The 24,650-nt window shown below is 33.7% G+C and overlaps 1 protein-coding gene across 1 annotated transcript; it reads left to right on the forward strand.

The window, feature by feature from the left end:
* The first annotated feature begins 1,960 nt into the window (after positions 1-1,960).
* On the forward strand, positions 1,961-23,926 carry LOC149785244 (myomodulin neuropeptides 2-like). Its single transcript, XM_089979090.1, has 3 exons — positions 1,961-2,287; positions 20,369-20,783; positions 22,979-23,926. Exons 1-3 carry the CDS (start codon positions 2,233-2,235, stop codon positions 23,415-23,417), a joined length of 909 nt encoding a protein of 302 aa, XP_089835216.1. The 5' UTR covers positions 1,961-2,232; the 3' UTR covers positions 23,418-23,926.
* Positions 23,927-24,650: the final 724 nt, after the last annotated feature.

Below are 24,650 nucleotides of genomic sequence, written 5' to 3' on the forward strand. Positions count from 1 at the left end.
GTATCAATGGATTCCAGCGATGCCTGCTTTTTAATTTACCTGTATACCTGAAAATTGTGCCTGACACCAGGTTAATGATCAAATGGAGGTATAAAGAGGAAAAGCTGTTTGTTGTTATTTCTTTTAAGGAACCCATTCAGACATTAAAAAAAAGGTTTTGACTTCTTTAAATGCAATCTCTAGAGCTGGGGCTCTTGCGCAGTCAACCTTCCGTTCTTATAACATGAAATGAGTGGGGGTAGGGGTTGTCTTATGAATTCCAAAGAAAAAACACGCTAGTTTGAATTTCAAAATGCTGTGTGATGTGTGTGTGATTTGGATTTTTAACGTAGCTCTAACAATTGTTCAGTTATATCGCTACGATGTCTGCAGTATGGCAGTTTATAGTGATGTCTAGCACTGGGGCATCATGCCGCAGACATGTAGCATGATGTCCCACCCAGTCACACTATCCTGACACAAGGCCGACCAGTCTTAACATTAACTTCTTAATGTTGAGCGCCAAGCGAGGTAGCTGTTAGTACCATTTTGATAAAAAGTCTTTGGTATGATTTTGCCGGGGATTGAACCCACGACATTCCACATAGGCGGACGCTATAACCACTAGGGCACCGGAACGGTCTTCAAACTGCTAGTTGAATATATATATATATATATATATATATATATATATATATATATATATATATATATATATATATATATATATATATATATATATATATATATATATATATATATATATATATTAGAACTGAAGATAAAAATTACAGTGAAAATCAATATATCGAGATATATCATACACATTGCCTTTGAAGTTTTTCAAATGCCATATTACAACAATTTTTAAATGATTTTTGTTCTAATCTACGGGTAGGATAGCAAATAAAACTCAAGTCTTTCAAAACATTGACACGATATCTACGAACTTTGATACGAGTGCACGAACCACAGAATCCAAAGAATTTATAACGAAGAGGTTGGAATTGAAAGCCATCGATTTTCATATGTTTATTTTTGTTATAAATAAACTAAATGGCAAAATTGATAAGACTAATATTTGACTCCGTGGAGATAAAACTACCTAGTAAAAGATGAAATAGACAATACATATGATAATTCATAATATATTTGCAAAAACTACTGTCAATAGTATGGGTTCGAAGCTCATTATCAATGAATTTGACTTGTTCACAGTGAAATAAATTAAATTGTTCACAATTAGAGAAGAAAGTAATGGTCAAAGTTTTCCTGTTTGCTTAACGTCAAGAATATCAGAAGAACGGACCCAGAACCCCTGCTCCAGAGATGGCAAAATTTAAGATTTGCATCCCTTTAAAATGCAAATCCTGTCTTTTAAATGAAAAGTTTTGTTTTTTAATTGACGATTTTACACAATGAATTTGGGATGGAAGTGAATAGAAACTATTTTTCTCCTACAGCCAATCCCCAGCTTCCAGTAATTTGTCTTGACCAATCTGATTAAATGTTTTTCCGTGATTTTTGATAATGGGCCCAATTATAATGGTTTTAACAGTCGACTAATCCACTGATAAAGCCAAGACACAACCACCGAATATTAACGAATGCCCATCAGATTCTTCAGGAAAAGGCATTATGTATTGATTGATCTATCATGCGTCCAAAGCGGGGAAACTAACTGCTATATCAGTTATGAAAATAACTGATATAGCAGCTATTAATAAAAGCGAAATCTTGTTTCCAATTTCTCCCTATTGGAATTGTCAGTCAGATAAATGTTAATAGCCGGCCACTTACTTTCATTGATCGTTTTCGAAGGGGGCGGAGCCACATAGATACGTCAAGAGACATTTATGTATTTTACTTAAATCTGACAGATAATAATTCCAACAATACGTCACCTCTCCCTTCGATTTGCATGCTGGAACTCCATAAAAGTTCAGATACGGTACTTCGTGCTTCGCATGGTTCCGGACAGCGAGTTTTGTTCCGGATGTTGAAAGAACCCACACTGATTAAAGGCGTGTCCTGCTTGCGGGGGAATTTAGATATCCATACGTCACTGGGTTTTAGGATTTAAAGCCAAACTTTTGCCTAGACTGAAGAGAAACAGCATCAATTGAACACAAGTACACAGCTGCTTTGATCGTTTAAAGAACTTTTCCGCGTGCCTGAAAATTGGTTGACATATCAGTGAATATTGGACCTACAAGTATCTAATTGCTTTGATTGAAAAAATTAAGAAGAACTATGAAATACATACTGCCAGTGACGTTGGCATTTCTTTGCTTCCATACTGTTATAGGTGAGTGATTGCAATTATTTTGTCATTCAAATTTGTGTTATTTTCGCTTTGCATAGTTACAGAGGAAATTCCAGTATCGTAAGTAATGTTGCCGTTTCTTGTGTTAATTAACTTACACATACCACTTGCACTTCTAAGCTTTATTATGTTAACATTAGATCAAGAAATTCCTGCGAATATATTTTCAGCTTAAAAATCTTTGATGGGGCGGAGTTTTTCACATACTTACACTTATTCCCTTATTAATAATTGAACTTTATTATGTTGTTTCGGCATCTCATTATATTTGTAAAAAATGTTTTAATTCCAAATTGATTAAAACTCGTACTCATCACAGCTGTTTTCATGGTAGATCTTATTGAAATAGCAAAATCTGTTACAAGTTTGGAAAGCAACTTATATCTAACGAAACCAAACAGACGGACAAGTAAACGTTGCATGTTGGTAATCGTTCTCCTGTATCTTAGCTTTTCTCTCTTAAATAGTTGATGGTTCGAACGATGTTATAGTCAGTGAAGTGGTTTTAGTCAGTGGAGAGTTAGATTGTGAGATTAACGTGCCTTCAAAAATATGTAGATTTTACTCCTTACTCCCAACTAATCGCCTTGGATCGTATTGACATGTCACCTGACTTTTTAATTATGCCTCGCAGTATATATCCCTTTAAAATAATACATTCTAAATTTCTAATGTACTAAAACATCCTTGCGCAATTTCTGACACTATGAAAATTATAGATTCATTAATAAATCTCCTTGTCGGTTTACATGATTTGATCACTAGATCTCTCTAATCAATAATTACACCCAGTTATCATTCAATTTACTTGAGTGATAAATACGGACTGGTTTTTGCAACTTATTTTCTAATTTACCTTGCACTTACCTAAGCAGCATAAAAATGTTTGTCTCTAAACGCACGAGAAAGACTCTGAATTGTTTGGAGGTCTTTGTACAGTTAAAAACATTGATCAAACTATCACGTAACAAATATGTATCTTATTAACGTTTTAAATATTGACTTTCTTTTACTGATATTTTTAAATTCTGAATTCTTATCATTAATATTTATAAATATTGAATTTATTTTATTAATATTTACGTATCTTTGATTTCTTTAATTCATATTTATGAATATTTAATGTATCTTAAATAATATCTATAAATGTTGGATTCCTATTCGTACTATTTACTCAAATAATTCATTTTACAACTCTTTATTTGACTGCAAATGTGGCGATAATCACTTTTGGCTATATATCATATACAGTTTATGATTATAAAAGAAAATCACATTAGAATTGGTAATGTCATGAGTCTGACACCCTTTTTCTGATAAGTATACAAGAGCGCTTTTTTAATCCATGTTCTTGACATCATGAAACAAAACGGAACCGCATTAGTTGTACACTCATTTTTTTTTTGAATTTAAGTCTCAACGTTATGGGTTCTTTTTTCTTATTTCCGTCACATTATATTCTGACACCCTACGTAAGGCAGCAAAAAATGTTAACTTGGACCAAAATCGCCATTTGTCTCGTATCTTGAAATTCCACAGTTACTGTCGTTAAAAAGTATTTTGATTTTGTATGGTGACCTTCTACAGGATTAGTATTTTCAGCAAAGGTTCTGACTCGCTAATGGTCCCAACAAAGTACAGAACTGAATATTTCTGATGAGAAAAGATCAATGCAAACTGCTGGTTGAAATTCAGAAGAGCGATTACATATATTACGTTATTGCGTTGTTACAGTTCATCCCGTTGGCAAAATGGCCAGCATGCCGAATCGTAACGCTGGATCAGCACATTTCGACTTCAGAGGTGTGCCCTTACGCAACGCACTTCACTCCAGTTGCCTCATCACTAAATAACCTATTTAGTACGATGCTATCTAAAGTACCCAACCAAACCTAACCACCGGTAATATTCTTGCGTACACGGTTACTCTAGTTAATTAATTTGAACTATAGGTTCCTCTTTGACTACGCAGTCGAGAAGATTCGCTTGTTACTCTCCCTTGGAGCCAATCATTTTAAGTGGTAAACCGTTCATCTTATGTAGGATGTTTATCAAACCTAAAAGAACGCATTTAAGTTCGATAACATGGCTGATTAAGTGCATTGAAAGTGGTCATCGTTTGATTTTATTGCTGTTTACGATGTACGCAGTATTTTAAGAGCAGATGAGTAAATACACCACAGTCATTACATATATTCGCTAGATGTCGTTACATGCTTAAGGTTTGATTTATATACCATGAATACATAGGCATATAGATATAAAATTAAATATTTAAAGTTTACACAAAACGATATAAAATTAAATATTTAAAGTTTACACAAAACGCAACATTGTACATAAGCTCCTAGAGATATTATATACAATTATGAAAGCAAAACAATAACTTTTACAAAACCGGCAGAATATCAGGTCCTTACATTTGTCGTAAATGAATGTGCAAGTTATATAAAAAAAAGGTAAAGGATAGGAAGTAAAGAGGCTGAAAAGAAAGCAGATAATTGGAAGAATTCGTGTAAGGACAGTGTCCCAGGGGTTCGTGGTAAATATCTTCAAATGATATCTTGAAGAGTAACCGAATTACTGTACTGCAATAAAGTGTAAGAATTCTTTCAATGTTGCTTGTTTTGCAAAAGCATCTATTTCATGAGAGAAAGGTTATTTGTTAAATAAAAAGAGAAACCAGTGACTATGGTATCGAAGAAGTCGATATTTCTTGGTGTACTAAATCTCACATTATTATATTAAGTAAATTTCTTATTGACTTACGAGGTCAGTGGTTCCACACTGAAATTAATGGAGTAAGCAAGAGAAAAATATCTAATTCTAGTCAGGCATCCCAGAAGGTACGAGAGGTTTCTCTAGTTACAATCATTTCGGTTTGAACTCTTGTGTGACACACGATCTAATAAAACACTAACGTGAAAGTAATACAAGGAGAATTCAAATCACGTGATCATTATACACTATTGTTGATAGTGAACATATTATAAAAGTCCTTATCTACTAGAACGTATGTGTTTCCTGAAATTAAAATGTAAAGATAAAACATAAATTGTTATCATCACCATATAATATCGACTCTTTCCCCTGGTTGTATTGTGCAGTGTTTCAACAAAACTGTCAATTACTTTAGAAACACTCATTGGTTTCTTAAAACACTTTAAAATGGTTATTTTTCTACTTTTGATATTGTTTCAGTAGTTATCTTCAAGTCAAACAAATCCTGTCAATAAATTTAATAAAAGGTTTGGAAATTGGTTTCCTTGAGCATTGGAATAACCATAATTTTTTCCACAAGTCATTGCCCGTAGCTACAGATAACGATATCAGATGTATTGATGCTTAGAGTTTTGGCACTAAAAGAAGGATGTGTGATTTTTTTCTTTCAAGTTTGTTCGAACGTTACCCCAACCCTTAAACAACCATTTAAATAGGAACCGAAAGGAATGCAGTAAATATTCATTTAGATAAGAACTGAACGGAATACTATAAGCTACGCACACGTGACACTGTAACAATATAATAATTTGCTTTATGCAGTACACTGGCGCAAACTTATCTTAAAATTGCAAGCACCTAGCGAATATATTTATTATTAGACCATATGTGAACTTCATGAAGCTTTGTAGACTTTATTCATAATGAATCAGGTATGTACTCAAGAGAAATCAATGAAAAAAAAAATAGAGATGTCATAAAATAATATTGTTTATTTCGCTTGCACGTCATATAAATGCATTTTGTGCTAAGTATTTGGTTCAAAGAACGTAATATAATACACAACTTTTTACAAATATTCCCAAGTACACTAAAATATATAGCTGCACACTACGTGGTGTGTTTTATATGTAAATCAACAAAAATATAGGAGTTTTATTTTTCGTGAAACATGTAATTTTGGTATCTTATAGTGCAAATATTAAGAGAAGGAAATATGAGCGAATGTATTAAACGCGTCTCATTTCGGTTTCAGTTCACTATAGAATGCAATGAAATTCACATATACGACAACCGCTATAGCATGGCCGGCCTTTGCAAGTTCTATTCTGTTGGAATTCGTATGAAGCGTGGGCACATAAATCAGTCGATTTGCAGAATGTACAAAAGTTTAGGTCAACGTATAGTAATTTTCAAGCAACTGTCAATTGTAATGGGATATATCGGACATGATTGTCAAGTGAAACGTTGCCTGGATTACAGACTGTTCAATTTTCTTAAAGGTTTAGATTGACGGTCTGGAGTCATGCGAAAACCAAGAGGAGCGCCCTCTGCTTTACCCCTCAAATTAAATGGACTAATTTTACGTTTGATGACCCTGTCCTTACTTTTTAAAGTAAATAGTGTATCCTCTTCGCGTTGTGTTTGGATTGATTGCCATATCGGTGTTCACTATTAGGAAAATTAGAGAGAAAAAACAAAAACAAAAACAAAACAACAACAAAACAAAAAAACAAAACAAACGAAATGTTGGTTTTATTGCAGTGGAAGTTGCGACGAGAAGCAAATGGCGCATGCAGTAGCAAGCACCCTTGCCTCGTGATAGATAAGGTAAAGGTCCTGTGTTAATTGACTATAACTAGTATTAATAATCACGGAAAACACCTCGCATGTCCCAATATCGCCACAATCTCAAACGGTTGCCATTAATTAATGAAAATCTATTTTCAGAGGGTTATCATCAGAGGAATATAAAGAAAGAAAAAAATACGTTGGCAATGCAAAGATATATCGACGAATGTACCAATGTTAACTATAACTTAGCTGTCGCGACTAACGGGAAATCATTAATCATTGGACAAATCAGTCTAACATAGAACAAAGTAGAATCATATTATGAAAATCGGAGTCTTAAGACACTTTAAATACAATGTTTATCATTAGTTCTGCTTACCCGGCTGGAGCCGCGGTAGCCATGGACGGCTAGCTCAGTTTGTCTTTGGAAAGGCACTTATCTTAAATTTCTCCAGCAAGATATAGCCAATAATGTACTGAAAAAGCGCCGGAAAAAAAGCAACAAAAGCAACGTCAATCTTCCTGGATGTCATGATGACAAACGATTGAATACAATCTAAAAAAATTCGGTTATTTTAGTTCTGTAATAAGAAACACGGTCTTAAAGTAGGGAATTTATTATAACAGTCTTAATTTGGGCAATTCATCAAATGTTAGGCTATTATGTGACGAAGTGCATATCCATAGGGTCATATTTCAAACAGGCACTTAACAAAACCTGATCTTCCCTAAAGGACGTCCCCTTGATTTTTATTTAACATACTTTCTAAGGTAAAACTAAAGACTAAGCGCTCATAAGGAGTTAGGATGCCTTGCTTGTATGTCTTTGACTAGAGAGTCCAATTCTAATAAAATCGAAAGCAATTATATATCAAATTATCATCTGTTTTTACAGCTGCTGCATTTGGAAATGAGATTAATCGCTGTCAAAGTACGAATGTTTTAGACCTATAAGGCGCATTGAGTGACCGTCTGTGTCATTTGATAACTACATAAAATTTGGTCGATTAGCTCCGAGATAGTAACTCTGTCAATGATGTCGATAGTAATCAGTGTTGTGTGTATGGAAAAGATTAATTTTAAGTGAAGCGGCAGATTAATTAAACATTCCATATGTCATTGTTAATATTGTGGAAACCAGAAACCAGTCTTCGGATACCGATATCCGTATTTCGTATCGCACCAGGAATAAAAATCACAATTCCCTACGTGCACGTCGTATTATATATATATAAAGAGAGAGAGAGAGAGAGAGAGAGAGAGAGAGAGAGAGAGAGAGAGAATTTGTTAATTATGGAGGATATGACTGATATCATGTTGAATTTACAAATATGTTTATATATATGAACCGGCAAATTGATCTATTCACTTTTTCCAAGTAATTCACGATCCCCAAAACATGCGCATACCAAGACATTTCTTCTTTCTACAATACATCGATACAGAACTACCTGTTGAAAACGATCACGACGTTTTTAAAATTGCTCTTTTTTGGTTCAATTCTTCAACATTATTTGAAATTAGATTATGGGAAATATGTGCAAACAAAAGAGAATCAATGAAAATATAAAGCAATAAAATGACAAATAGTAAATTCAAAGGAAAACACAACTGTTACAAAATTGTCCCGAGGAATATACGATGCGACCAATTAAACATTTAAGGAACTATTGCTATTCAATGAGGAAACTTGTATGTTTAGTGTGCATGGCCACAAATACACAATAATGAACGATGAACTGTTTATTTAAAGTAAATGAAAATTCTGTGAACAAAATTTGAACTAATTCTAAACTAATGAAATTGACCAGATGGTAACACGAATGTGGAACACAAGATATCGTTAGCATTTGTTCTTCTTAATGGATATAATGTTTGTTAGTATTTTTATTTTGTAATTAAATTTGAATTTCATGGAGAGGAAGGTGCAGATGAAATTTACAACCTACACTTTTTTAATATTTGAATATTATCTTCATGAAAAATGTTTATTATCACTGCCATTATCCATGTATAGTCAGCAAATTGATTGTTGTAATCAACCATGCTTTGAAAGCTTAGAAAATATATAGTGCAAATCAAGTACAAATCCACCACATTTAGTAATGGTTAATTTAATTCAGTAGAACTTGGAAAACTCAGTGCCTTTTATTTTCTTGATTACAATTTTCGGTAAGTTGGAGTTTTCAAGGTTGCAAAATGTGTTAGAACGGAAATAAATGAATCATTCGAGTGATGTCATTTCCTTCATAATGGCCGACATTTGAGTTATCGATGTTTTCATATCCTTTACCCTCTCAGTTTGTCTCTTAACTGTTGAAAAACATAGGATGTAATTGTTACTTACTGGATGTTCTATTATTATTATTATTATTATTATTCAAACCATTAACAAAGGCAGATATCTTTTTCGATCACATTTCTTTAACTATTAATTTCATATTTTTTAACAAACATTTAACTTCAACTTTATTGAGGAACGAATTCCGACAGGAAGTAAACAAATAACAGTAATTTGTTTATATTCTTATCATGGTGAAGTTAATATTTGACACAGCCGCCTACCTTGAAACAGCAGTGAGAAGAGAAACATGAAAGTAATGTCCATAAATTTTTATCAGCGTGTAACTTTTCTTAATGTGTGTTTATTGACGTTCGTGTGAATCAGTATATTACCAATTTACATAATAATAATAATAATAATAATAATAATAATAATAATATTTGTCATAGTCGTAATGTCACAATTACTTAAGGTAACATATCAGCACATATTCATACATATATATATATATATATATATATATATATATATATATATATATATATATATATATATATATATATATATATATATATATATATATATATATATATATATATATATATTATTCGAGCGATAGGTCAGAAAACCCCACATAAATTAGATTCTTTGTTTTTCTCTTTGACAGTCTGTGTTTAATTATATCGTAGTGGATGATGATGCATGTTGTTGTATGGTTTGTTTGCTGCTGAACAGCCTAGTTAAGCCTCGTTTTCGTAATGGATGAATGATCGTCTCATTAAGAACGGTCTCTAATCACAGTGATATCAAGATTAATTACACGCAGAAAGGCTACTGGTCGACGAAGCACCACAAGTCTTCTATCACAGAATTATGGAGATGGTTTTTCACATTAGGTCAACATAATCTGACATTCACGTCGTAAATAATATCGTTCAGACCGACTTTAAAGCTTTCTGGCTACGGTCCCACGTGTCAACCGTAACAGCTTTTATGTATAAAGGAAGTTAATCAAAATTAACTCTTTACATTTCCTGGTGTGATTGGTGAACATATGTGTCTTATCCAGTGGGCTGGGAAAAAAATGACTTCGAGGCCTATAGAACTGTGAAGTCGAGCTTATCAAGCAACCGTCAAATTCAGCGCCAAAGTGATCGAGTTATCCCCCCCCCCCCAAAAAAAAGAATAATAATAAAAGAAAATATGTCTTTGTAGTTTTGCTTCTACTTTGCAGAAGCGTAATCTCGATCAAAAAGCATTTCAGCCGACCGTCGTATGGCGAAGTTCTCATGGAGATACGCGAGAGTCTGCTTGAACAAGACTACAAAGAGCATTAAGGTGGTTTGTCTCCATTCACATGTCCGTGTCTGTATCATTTGGTTTTGCTAGAGCCCGAAAGTCAGATGCCAGGAAAGTCATTATATCCACTTATTATTTCAAATCGTACATATTCATACTTGATTTTATCTTTTACGCTTTGATTCTATCCTGGATGTAGTTGGAAAAGGACAGTAGAAAGGAAATAAAGCATAAGAGTTGATTTCAAATATATTTTCTAATGCTGATTTCAAATTAGTTATATCTTACCAGTGAAAGGTCCAAATAAAAACAGGACAGCTTGTTCACGGCCGTCAACATCACACACGTGAACATGGACATGATGAACCCGACAAATCTTTCGTATGCTCGGCAGTTACACATTATCACTGTATGCACAAGCAATTTGTTCGCGATAAGTGGACATGATAAATAAGCTTTCTATTGATTCTGGTCATTGGGTTAACTATTTGATAGCGCCAGAGCTCATGTAAAACTGAAAGATACGAATCGTTCTTGGGTCCACTGGGCAATCGGGAGTAATTAATGAAGCGAGGGATTGTGTCCAGTGGTCGATTAGTTGACGTTCCGTGGATAACTTAGTCGGGAACTAATTTACTTTAACTACATACATTTGTTGTTTCCATGTTACTGTTAAAAATGAAAGACAATGTTTGTACATGAAATCACATTTCATTATAGCTTATATCACATTTAAGTTCATTAATTTTCAAATTGCATATTAGTCCATGTCAAATCAGTTTAATCTTATTTTATTTTGCTCTTTTGATGTTTTAGTGCTGAATTTATACCAGTGGTTGAAAAATGTAATTCAGATGAAAATGTCGTTTAAAGTCTTATCGAAACGCGCTATATTGAGATTGTAAATATATGTCAGAAATGATTTATCACGCTAGATATTGCAAATGTGTGTTGTGGGTCATATTTGTGTGGGACAAATTCGAAAGTAGTAATTCATTACTCGAGATGAATATTTAAAATTTTTCAGAATGGAAAATGTATATGCTCTTTCACCATGTATTACTTGTTGGCACCCATACATGAAATATTGTAGTATTATATGATGTTTTTGGATGTGGGGATACATCCATTTCCAAGCGCAAGAACCTACAGGAAGCTTTCGCACATTACCTTCGAATCCACGCAGACAAAGTTGCGCTAGCAGTGATCGGTAAAGGCGAGCGTTTTAGACCACAAGGCCCCCGTCTCCCCGAATGTTATGTGGAGTTTATTAGTGTATAAACACAAATATGTGTGATATTATAGTGGTATGTGCTTAGACATTTATTCTGTTGATTAATCCTTTCCTTTTGCAAGATCTCAAGGACAGACAAATTTGGTAATTTTAGTTCTGTTCCAATTGCCAAATTAATAAACTCAGTTAAAACCCCACCAATATTTTAGTTATAGATGAAGAAAAACCTTCTGGATTTGAGTACATTCAATATTTAATTTCTTACATTGCTTGAAGATAGTAATATTCATCAGCCTTTCAAAATGTATACATCGAGACACCTTGCTTTGTGTCTACTTTCAAGACTTTTAGTTGCAAGATTTCCAAATTTGTAATATACAACAACAACAAATTTGGGAAAACCTTGAGTATCTAGTTGCGCCCTATGATTTTCTTTAGATCTAAAAAGGAATTCGATTACTTTCCCACCCAGCCATGCATGCAAGGACATCCTTTTAAATGTGAACATCATATCAAGAGGAAAAATGTACTTAGTAATGTCGACTTTGTACTAAACAGCCTTCACAAATATTTTCAATATCTGGTTACTTTATGGAAAATTGGACATGTTATAAAAATAAAAGGTTTTAAAGCACAAGGTACGATCGTTGACATATATCAATTTTTGTCGTAGTCTTGAAAATATATTTTTAACACATATATTCTACTCCGAGTTATCCCATTTCGGTTAGCCACCACACGTCTGTGACAAGAAAACAACTTCAGCAAATTTGTCCCTGAAAAGTTGAACAGAAATCGGACATCTTCAATATCACAAGGTCAATGTAATTCTTAAATTATACTGGTTACATATCAGAAAGGCTATAAAGTGAAACAAATTTTGTTTTAACGTTTTTTCTTTAGTCCTATGCGATCATTAATATCGGCAATGACTGCATTTTCCAACTCTCATGTAGATTGATAATATTGTTATATTTTCTCCTCGCCAGTAATTTTAGAAACCGCGTAGCTCTTATGTATGCAAAGCAATTACATTTATTATTATTGATGACATGACTTCATACTTTCCAGGAGTTCTCTCTTTCAGCTTGTTCAGATTCGATGTCCAATGATGGGAAAAAAATCATTGCATAATGAACTATCAAAACATTATTGTTATACAGTAATACGACCTTAACTAGCACGCACTCAACTTACTTTTAAAGACAAGTCTTAGTAATCGAAATGACAATATCGGCACCCAGGTACAGATCGATGTCGATTTAACAAAATAATTACAGTAATTGCTTTCGCGCAATGTGAAATTGTCTCTCGATGTATTTCGATTTTTTTTGCTAGTGACCCATGTCCGCTAAGATAAACAACGATATTCACCATAATTGGTTTTTACCAAAACAACAAATACAGTTTTAACTTTGATTGATATATCTCATTGGATTGAAGATGTTACAACATGCTACGTGTTTAAACATTATTATCTGCTTGAGTTTTATTAAAAGCATTGAGCATAAACAAATATACCCAATCTCACACATATCTGAAAATGTTCTTTAATGTTCAAAATGCGTTTGGTTCTTTTGCTTTGCTTTGTTCTTTAATATGCTACAAATGCATGAAAATAAGGTACCGAATATCATAAAATGTATCCATATGTTGGTCTATTTACTCTCCAAATGTAAATATCGCCACACAACAGATTGTAAAATGCAAACGTTTTGGATATTTAACGATACATTCTCTAATAATCTGAGACAAAAAACGTTGGGTTACTTAGAATATTCAATTATCCATTATGCACAAGAACAACACACTACTTTGAAATATTTGTATAAATGTAGTACATTGATTTTGGAATGTGATCAGAAAGACAACATTTTGATTGCTATTTTTTAATGGAAGACTAATAATTGTTGTACAGTGCCTCGAGGTCACAAAACTGTAAAATTATTTAGTATTTAGCCTTGAAGCATTCAAATATTTGATCAAGTTATATGGTTTTCATTTCAAGCATAATGATGAATCACTCTGATGGCGATTTTCTTGCCCACCCACGCACCCTCATCCTGAGTTAACGATCTCTTCAAAATGTACATTCCATTTCAAGAAGAAACTTCGTTTTCAAGCTTGGATGAAACATTTTTTTCTAAGTAATTGTCAGGAAGAATAAATTCAGTTGCATATAATTACTAATAACAGATGGCATTAACTTACCATGTTACTGTTCTTCAAAACCAAGTGTTGTTGTATACAGGAGACACGTTCTGGCCATGAGTAGGTGGTTCAATTTTGATTCAGTTTAATTTTTCTGTGCCGGTAAAATTGTATTTGATTGCATAGAAGTCTATGACGGTTAATCAATGTTTTGTTACATCATATACTCTTAGATAGGAAAACATTTTGACATGAATACCAGGCCGATTTCCCCTTTTTATCAAATGAGACACTTGAGGCGAACGCTCAGTATTCAGTCATTCTGATTTATCGACAATTGCACAAAGAAGAAACTGCCCTGCAAAATATGATTGCGCTAGAGATAACGTTGTTTACCCTAATAGGCTGTAAAACTAGAGTCGTTCGCCGGATTAATTTGAAGCAAGGATCGCTTATCAACAAAAATATTGACTTTTTTATCTGCAACTTTTATTATAACATGGATTGGATTTCGGCGGGTATAAAACATTTTTTTTGTGGCCAAAAGCATAAATATCGATTTTTGTTTTAGACAATAGAATTTTAGGTATAATTTATAACGATTACTGTCCTTTGTGACACAATTTTTCACTTTTTATGTAATGAATAATTGAAACAAAGCTACCTTCATTTCTAGAGAATCACATCTGAACCTTGAAATGAGTTAATCAGTTTATAAAAATTGCGTATGTATTCTGAGAAATGTACAAACTTTGACGAGGAAAACATTAGTGTCCAGGCTGCTTCGAGTATTTCGACATTTAAGGCGAAGGGCAAATTTAACTTGCTGTTAATAAATTTGGCATCACAAACAAGGTTTAAGTGAGAGTTTCTTTCTGGCCTAAAATTGTCTCTGTATCATATTAATGAAGCCATTGCATGCATACAATTTAAATGATGTCTTGTAAAAGGACAAACTAGGTCTGAGGAATCTCACGCCCACGGTAAAGAAAAAGAAATAAAAAAAAAGAACACTAAAAAGAACAGTAACTGAAATTCTTTAATAAATATTTACATTAATTGACAGGCAATAATGTTTCATAGAATAAATATTTGTTTTGAATGATCACAAGCTATTTGTTTCTTTTATTGGACTGTACTATATGTAATGCCAATTTGACAGAAGTCTACAATATAAAATGCACGTTATTATTATGAGTAAGTGATAGACATCTACAATAGGACCGCCTCAGAAGCGGGAGGTCGTGGGTTCGAACCCCGGCCGAGTCATACCAAAGACTTACAAAAATGGTACTAACAGCTGCCTCGCTAGGCGCTCAGCATTAAGAGGTTAGTGTTAGGACTGGTCGGCCTGGTGTCAGGATAATGTGACTGGGTTGGTCATCATGCTACATGTCTGCAACATGATTCCCCAGTGCTAGACATCACTATAAACTGCCACACTGCAGACATCGTAACGATATGACTGAAAAATTGTTAAAGCTACGTTAACAATCGATATTACACACACACGTCTACAATAAAAATGCATTCTGGGTAAGTGATAGATGTCTGCAACATAAATGCATTCTCTGCAGGTGATGGACGTCTTCAATACAAAAAAAGCAATCCGGGTAAGTGATATATATCTACAATATGAAAAAAATGCATATATGTATTCTGGTAAGTTATTGATCTCTACAATAAAAATGCACATTGCTATTCAGGGTAAGTTTTCCATACCTACAATAAAATGGATTCTGGGTAAGTGATAGATGTCTACAACAGAAAAATGCATATTCTTATTCTTGGTAAGTGAGAGATGTCTACAGGTACAAAATACATTTAGGGTAGATGTTAGACGTCTACTGGTGTAAAATGCATTTAGGGTAAGTGATAGATGTCTACAGGTTCAAAATATATTTAGGGTAAATGTTAGATGTCTACTGGTACAAAATACATTTAGGGTAAGTGATAGATGTCTACAATGCAAAATGCATTTTGGGTAACTGAAAAATGAAGACTGAGCATGCTAGTCTGCTTCTATTTACAAAACTGTTCAGTAAATCTCATAGAAAACTCTCGTCCGTACATTTCATAGAAAACTCTCATCGGTAAATCTCATAGAATACTCTCGTCAGTAAATCTAAAAAACTCCCGTCAGTAAAGCTCGAAGGAATCGTTCATGAATTTATGGCTTATTTTTTTAATGAATTTTCATTTTCTTCTTTTGAGTATATGTGTTTATTATGGAGAAAAATTTGAAAAAAATATAGTATCTTCAGTGTTGTTGAAAACATTCCTATCCTTGATGAAAATATGTCTATACTTTAAAAGCTCCTGAAAATGGAACCAGTTGCTTCAATGAAATCCCGGTCTGTTTCCTATTCGTTTTCTAGATTTAGTGTAAATTTATTAACTAATTTAATTCGATTATATAGCTAATGAAAGTTTAGATTTATGTATAGGTCAAAATGGTTCTGGCTTATTTAATCTGTTACTTTAAAATAAAATAATCCAGGGAATTACAACAATGGTTTCAAAACCATCCACTTCACTATTGGGATATCACGACATAAATATAATTGATATTGTTTTTATTTTGAACTTGGAAGTTTTGTTTGCTTAGCAACATCGGTGCACCTTTGCAATATATAATTATTTAAAAGTCAAATACTGCACAATGAATCATATTAAGCAAATAATAACTACTAAAGTAAATAGAATAGCGACACAAAAAATACACTGAATAGGGAACACAACAAATACACTGAATAGGGAACACAACAAATACACTGAATAGCGACACAAAAAATACACTGAATAGCGACACAAAAAATACACTGAATAGCGACACAAAAAATACACTGAATAGGGAACACAACAAATACACTGAATAGGGAACACAATAAATAAACTGAATAGCGACACAACAAATACACTGAATAGGGACACAAAAAATACACTGAATAGGGACACAACAAATACACTTAATAGGGAACACAACAAATACACTGAATAGGGAACACAACAAATACACTTAATAGGGAACACAACAAATACACTTAATAGGGAACACAACAAATACACTGAATAGGGAACACAACAAATACACTTAATAGGGAACACAACAAATACACTGAATAAGGAACACAAAAAATACACTGAATAGGGAACACAACAAATACACTGAATAGCGACACAACAAATACACTGAATAGGGACACAACAAATACACTTAATAGGGACACAACAAATATATTAAAGCGAAAGGTGTTTAGTTTCTTTACATTTCATTATTCAGTTAAATTATCTACTGCGATCATCTGAACATATGTTTTCCAAGGAAGTGCGTCGATGATCAAATTTTCTTGCTAATAGCTAGAACAAAGGCTGGAGACTGGAAGTCGTTTTGATGTGTATATTTGGCCATTAATGACAAACTCTATTCATCACGGTACACATGGTTATCAAGTTACGCTCGCTTTTGGTCGCCATTACATCGAGTTACACAACAAATGGTGTCTGACTACAGTAAACGTAGTTGAATAGGCCGATAAATTAAGATTGTTACGTTTAAAAGGCATACAATCAATGTTTAAATAAAAACAAATGTTTTGGGACTATCAGTGGAAATAGTTAACATGGACATCGATTTTCTTTGCTGAATAACTGTAAGAAGTGAGGATACAAGAATAAGGTCATGGAATATTTCTACATTACTCGATGAGTTTAAAGATGTTTCAAATACTTTCAAAAAAGATAGAGTAGATTCCATTGAATGCTGAAAACAGGTGAAATTTTCAATCGAGAAACTCACGTTTTCCTTTGATGATAATTAGTAATCACACGTAACTTAAACATCCCTTTGAAGTTATATTTTGTTATACATTCAGTGTAACATTACTCCATCAATGAAAAGCTATACAATGGAAGACAAAAACAACTTTTGATGTGACATGTTGGTACAAGATTAAATGTGCTTCGATCAATATATTTTTAAAATTTTAGAGAACGCAATAATAACTGATCTATATTTTATGGAAATCATGAAGCACGAGAATCATGAAGCTGTGAATCTTGAAAAGCAATTATATAATTAATGAACGTACGTAGTGAGGCAGAGTCTGTTCATGCTTCGAGATTCATTGGTTGTTATGCTTTATAACAACAGGAATTCGGTAAAATATCAAGTTCGATGCTTATATATTGAAATAGAAATCATTAAAAAAATCTAAAGAAATAAATAACAAAACTATTATTTCAAAATTGTTTACAAATAATATGAAAACAATTAAGAAGGACGCGTGAATACATAAGTAATTCCTTTCAAGTTTTCTGAACCACGTGATGTGATATTAACCAATTCAAATGCTTTTTTAAAGATGATTGGTAAATTACCTTTAATTAGGACAGGACAACAATGGAATTTTGGCCAATCGTAGTTCTTTAATTAGAGTGCAGCTTAATTTTGCTCTTAGCACTCTATAACCATAGCCTTATGTATGGTACTTATGGATAATTCCAACAAATCTTCTGTTTCAATTAGAAAAAAAATAGTAATTTCCAAAATTTCTCTTTGAACACATCATGCTGAAATCAATCATTATTCAATGGCAACTTTCGGGTTTGACGTGATGATAACTGTATCCAAATTACAGCCAAATCTGGTGCTGCTTCCGCTATATTTGAAAGGACAAAGAGAGAAAATGACAGAAATTGATAGGCTCTGTAACAGGTGGAAATGAACATTGATTGTACCTTAAACTGTTTACGGTCGAATTGCTATGATATCCGCACAAAGTTTATCGGCTGAGAGGTAATAAAAACAAAAAATCGAACCAGTGAGAGTTAATTTTATAGACGACATCTGTCAGTGTTTGCTTTCTTCTCTACCACTTTAATTTCCACTTGTGTTTCGTCCAATTACAGATAATTGATGTATTTGGCAATCCAAATCAACACCGGTTATTTTGTCATTAAATGAAATAAAGTTGGACTTTTTACGTAGACTAAATTTTGCTGTGTACTTTTCTCAGTGATTTAATGCACAGCCTTGACGCGGTTGGAGTTGGTTAATAATTTAAATTACATTTGTGTCGACAATTTGTGGGAAAAACTAATCGGCACTAGAGGAAATCTGTAACCCAGTTGGCCTCGACGAGGAGTCGTCTTTTACGTCCGTTACATGAAGCCAGCAGACCGTCTTATATTTCCACAATCGTTTGAAACGTCGCCAAATAGTTATACGATTTATAAATCAATTATCTTAAATTGACCGGTGTTTTACACAGAATTCTAATTAGGTCTTCGTCAAATAAACACATATTAGAGGATTATCAGCAAAGCTCTGACATTAACTCAGTCATTCGTACTATCTAATTCGCATATTCCGACTGAGACGACACGCGCTTTGATGAATTCGGCGTACTTTAATAGATTATTTATTGTTTCTAAATCGCAACATTTCTATTTGATTTCGTATCAGTAAGGTTTAATTTGTTACCTAATGACAGGTTCTGGCAAAGGATTGCATGACTTTAGATAAACCTCGAGGAAGCTTTACGAATTATAATTCTTTGCTTACTTCAGCAGACATCACGAAAGTAAAACGTGTTACCTGCGCCTTCTTTCATTCTTTTTTCGAAATGTGATAATGCTACCGATATCTTAATTTGACTGTAAGCACCAAATATTACCTGTCTCTGAATTTCTTTTAAATTTATGCGCACTGAAATGGTAAAAATTTTAACTGTTATTTTTTTCTTGAATTTTTTTTTTTTTTTTTTGGTGATTTTATTTTCATCAGATTATGTGGCATCCTGTTATAACATCTTAGTAAATATAAAGTGAGGATCGATTTTTAGAGAAAGGAGTATTATAGTGACAATACAGTATTGTTGTTATCAGTCATAAACGGTGAGAAAATATATAGACAAAGCGGTAGTCGAACAGATAGATGGACAAAGAAACAGACATAACAACCTATTTAGACAACAGACTGACTTATGATTTATGTCAGAAATAATGTATTCGACAAATACAGAAACGCACAAGGTGACACCATGGAGTGCTTGGCCTGTACACATATTTGTGCTATCAAAGAAGTACATTTCATAAAAAGGATCAGTAAGAGAAAGAGAAAATATAAAATATTGCACAAAAAGTTCATCGTTATATCATGACATATGAATATGGATAGGAGAGTATATATCGAATATACAGAATAATATGTATTCCCCCTTCTGTCCGACCAATTATATACTTGATTCTATGCATTTCTATGTCGATCGAATCTCAGTAATTTAAACTTAGTTTTTTATATATCCCATATCAAAGACAGTAATTTTCCTTGCGATGGAGTATAGTGATAAAGGCTATCTCTACTGAGACCTATTGGTTAATGTTGGTGCATGAAGTTTAATGTGCAAGTATACTTCATACAAAGAAAGTTATAAATTGATCTTAGACATTTTTTGGGGATGACTGAGAATATCATATTATAATATAAAGCGTCCAAAACATTTAATTGCGAGATTAACGAATCATTCAAACAGCATAGAATGTATGTGAAATGAACCTAAATTTGTTCTGCTTTTAGGTTTAGATGAGTCCGTATCCGATGTAGACGCAAGTGACGCTGAAGCCGACTCTCAGCTTTACAGAGTCCGTAGGGGTGGACTAAGTATGCTGCGATTAGGACGAGGCCTTCAAATGCTCAGGTTGGGCAAAAGAGCTCTTCCTATGCTTCGTCTTGGAAGGTCGACAGGTGAAGATCTTTCGTCAGGAGATGTAAATTACCTTCTGGATATGTTACTTCGCCACCAATATACACGTCAGGTGCCTCTTCCCCGGTATGGCAAGGACCTTGATAAGCGACAGACTTTGGCTGATCTGAGTTATGAAGATATCGTGGACCTTTTGAGGAGTTTAAGACCCGGGTACACCTACGATCTCGATACAAGTCCGGAACGACAGATTCGTCCGGCTCCACGTCCAGGAATCGTTCGTTACAGGTATTAGGAGAACGTTTTTTATATGTTGTCATGAACCTACGTAATAATCTCCCATAGTATAACTTATCGCCGTGCAATAGGAGCAACCCCTGCCTTTTCTGTAAAGTCATACAATTTTTAGTGTATAAGGCGGACTGAGCTTCACAGTCAAGGGGAAAATGAAACCCAAACAGCTAAACTTTTTGTGCAGCCTGTAATCTGTTTCTTGAACGTATATGACCAATTACTCATATTGAAGTTAACGAATATATCGTGAACTGAAAATAGCTTTTGAATTTTTGCAAATTTTATAAATGAATTAGTACTTTAGCTTTCAATGCGATGTAATATTTCGTCACGTCATAGGTCCAGTTTAATGCATACAATTCAAAATGGCCACCTCTGAGACACATAACAGGACCTTTCACCGAGAAGGGCGACGATGCTATTGTTGTCGTGTTATGAATCACCCAGTCAGAATAAAGTTATAGCTGATAATGAGTTTCATATAAAAATAAAAGGCAAGAGTTGTGGAAATAGTCAAGACATGTGATGCACATACAAATACTGAAGTACGAGGTATGAAGGAAAGAAGAATAAAAGCGGGGGTATAGTTTTGGCGTGGTCTGATTCGTAAAATATTTAACTGTAGTCATAGTGGAATAAAAGGTGACCATATGTTTGTAAATATTTTTGCATAAATAACACATTTCTGCAGTTCTTTTTGTAGCAAAGTACTTTTTCTAAATATAAAATTCGTTGCAAAACAAAATTAAAAAAGACTACGATTGTCTTTGTCTATAGGAAATCCACAAGAAGAGGAAGGATCTGCGATATGATTACACATTAAAATCATAATTCAGTGAATTGCATTTGCGTCGTAACCGGCTTAATAACACAGAAGCTTGACTATTACCAAATGCTAAATAACTTGCAGCAGACATTTTGAGCGTGGTAAGTTATTGTTTTGAATGTCTGCACAGATTAGTAATTTCTTCTGGACCGTGTCAGATCAGTCCATGTATCGATAAGTGGATTGATATAAAAAAAATTTAACAAAGATATTCTACGTTGATATTGAATGATATTATTAAAATTTCTCAGATTATAAGGCAGCATATATTGCGAACGAGGTAGGAATAAATCAGTTATACAGTCCGGAGACAGGTTGGTGATCATTTTGTAAAACTGCAGAGAGTTTTTACGTTTCTCATTTCTTCCAGAGTAGGTCATCCATTTTCAATGTAAAGCGCTTCCCAGCTAGCAAATGAATTTTGGCATTCCAGAATTATTCTGATTGTTTCAAGCTGTAATTTTTCATGTTTTGAAGAATCTAAGCTATTTCAGGAAGACCAAATTTGAGATTCATATTCTAAAGATCTGTTATTTTCCCAAAACAAATGTCGAGATGAAACTTTTACGTGGATTTGTTTTAAAGTAGTTATTAAAGTGTTTATGTCATGATAATTCATCACGTCACTTTCAATTTTGCGCCAAGGGACTCCATAGGAAATGGAAACAAAGTTTTCCTTCAGCAAAAGTAAATGGATACTCGTGAACGTGCCATCGTTTCCATCGAATTTTCCTTTATCTAGGAACAAGTTGTGGGCATGCTATTTCTTTTAGAAAACCTGCAAATGGCTAAAATTGCCTCAAAGTGAACATATAACCCAGAGGTAGAAAAATCCATCGCCCAGTGGCAGTTACAAATTCATGCCAGGTAGCCATTTTGCCAAACGCAAATGCACGGTCGGGCAACAGAAGGTGTTATTAAAGAAGGATCATTTAAAAAAATAAAATGGAAATTTATCTATTTTTCAGTGAAAAATATCTTTTTTTTATGAAACTATTCCTCTGGGTACGTACAAGAGGGTACCTTATTATATCCATGTAATTCCGTTGATGAGTGTTGCGTGGTGGCTGTTGGTAAGAGGAATCACTAATCCATATGCGTCCTCAACTCATTAACTGAATAAGTAATCACAGTCCATACTACTAGTCCCTCAACGTGAACCCTTACAAAATCAGCACTGAAAAAAGGGAATTGCTCAATTTTTATTTGCTCTTCTTACATAGATTCGGTAACTTGATTAACTTGTGTGACATTTCAAGTTTTTTTTTATTATCCCTTTAGCCTTAAATTACATTTTCTGTTAAGTGGACACTAATGTGGTATCTTTGATATAATTTAATCTATGTTGCAATTGTTTTTATAGGCGCTCAGCGGATCAAAGTCCGACTGAGGGACAGTCTGTTTCTACGTATGATGGGGACCACGACCAAAATAAAAGAGCAGCCCCTGTACCCAGAATCGGCAAAGAATCTGGAGAGGAAGATGGGGTGGATTATGATGAAGAGGTCATCAAAAGAGCAATGCACATGCTTCGTCTGGGACGTGGAATGCGGATGCTAAGACTAGGAAAGCGGGCTATGCACATGCTTAGACTCGGCAGATCGGATATAGATGCTGATGCGGAAACAGACGATGACTCAGACCTGACCGAAGTCGAAAAGCGGGCTCTTAGGCTCCTACGTCTAGGCAAAAGACCTTTCAAAATGCTTAGACTTGGTAGAGCTGATGAAGAAGATAAAAGAGCTCTTAGATTGCTTAGGTTAGGAAAGAAGGACACTGCTGAAGAAACTAAATCATCATAGAAAAATAGATAAGAAAAAAAATGCGATTCTTTTGATAATAATTTAACAGAAAAAGTGAGAATTAAAAAAAATATTAAAATGCCTTGTTAGGAAGACTAGATTGCATAATGTTTTAATCAGAATTACTTTCGGCTCAAAAAATATGAGTAGAGTTCATATTCTAGTGTCGCATAAGTATATTTTTGTAAATAGTATGAATAAATTATCAATAAAATGAACGTCAAGTTCAGGGAAGGGTAACTGTTTAGCAAATTAAGAACTAATATCGCAACAATTGAACTGAATATAACGATTTTCAGACAGGCGATGAGTTTGGAGTCTGAGATCTATATGTATCAATATCTAGCACTGAAATAAATCATACTCGTAGCTCTTTCATCGCCATAGTCTTTTGTTATACGTGGGATAAACAGTTCGTCGAACTCATTCAAACAAATATAACAATTGCATTGCGTGTAAGATTATATATATAAACTATGTTCCAAAACATTAAAAATTGTTTTCTAAAATGTGTCTGTCTTTTTGCATATCTTTCATGAAGTACTTGTCAATCATAGGAAGACATTGAAGGTTGTGAAGATGGAACTCATGTTTAACATCTGTTAAACTCCTGGGCATGCAATACGCTAACTTTTCAACTATAAGTATAGACTGCATACTCGGCAATCAATTTCAAAACACAATTACATTCATCCAAGCGTTTTGACAGTTTCTTTGAATATAATGGTGCATTTTAACAGCAGTTAAAACTAAGTGACCTTTTTCTAGCATTTACTGGAAGATGAAAAAATATTTATCTCATTGTAATATTTGCTATTAGTCTAAATTTACTGGAACATTTACAAAGTTTATATGTTCCCGCGCTTATTTATTAAGGCACGTACAACAACACATAGTCTAATCAACGAATGAATAACACAAGAAGAGATTCATAAAAAAAAGGATGGGTCCCTTCACGATGATTTGACCATTCTACTACAAAATTCCCTTTGAATACATTCGTACCTACCTTCAACAGATGTCTTGTTGAATATGTTTCCTAAGCAAAGATTCTGATTTATTACCAGTGTGACAACTTGGCAGCCGGAAATACAATGTGCGATAAGTCACCATTGCAATTTCGGAAGGTTGTATTTCCTACAGGCTTTAACAGCGTTAGTGATAAGTCAGAAATAACAATGAAGATACTTCATTCATTGGAGTAAGGTCTGCCTAATTATGAAGGTGGTACTG

Source organism: Sinohyriopsis cumingii, chromosome 13 (assembly GCF_028554795.1).
Source record: "Sinohyriopsis cumingii isolate HCF-2022 chromosome 13, ASM2855479v2, whole genome shotgun sequence".
NCBI classification, from domain to species: domain Eukaryota; kingdom Metazoa; phylum Mollusca; class Bivalvia; order Unionida; family Unionidae; genus Sinohyriopsis; species Sinohyriopsis cumingii.

Coding starts and splice junctions, on each gene's coding strand:
- LOC149785244 (XM_089979090.1), top strand. CDS start 2,233: ATGAAATACATACTGCCAGTGACGTTGGCATTTCTTTGCTTCCATACT. Junction 2,288..20,368: donor TTGCTTCCATACTGTTATAG/GTGAGTGATTGC, acceptor TTCTGCTTTTAG/GTTTAGATGAGTCCGTATCC. Junction 20,784..22,978: donor CCAGGAATCGTTCGTTACAG/GTATTAGGAGAA, acceptor TTGTTTTTATAG/GCGCTCAGCGGATCAAAGTC.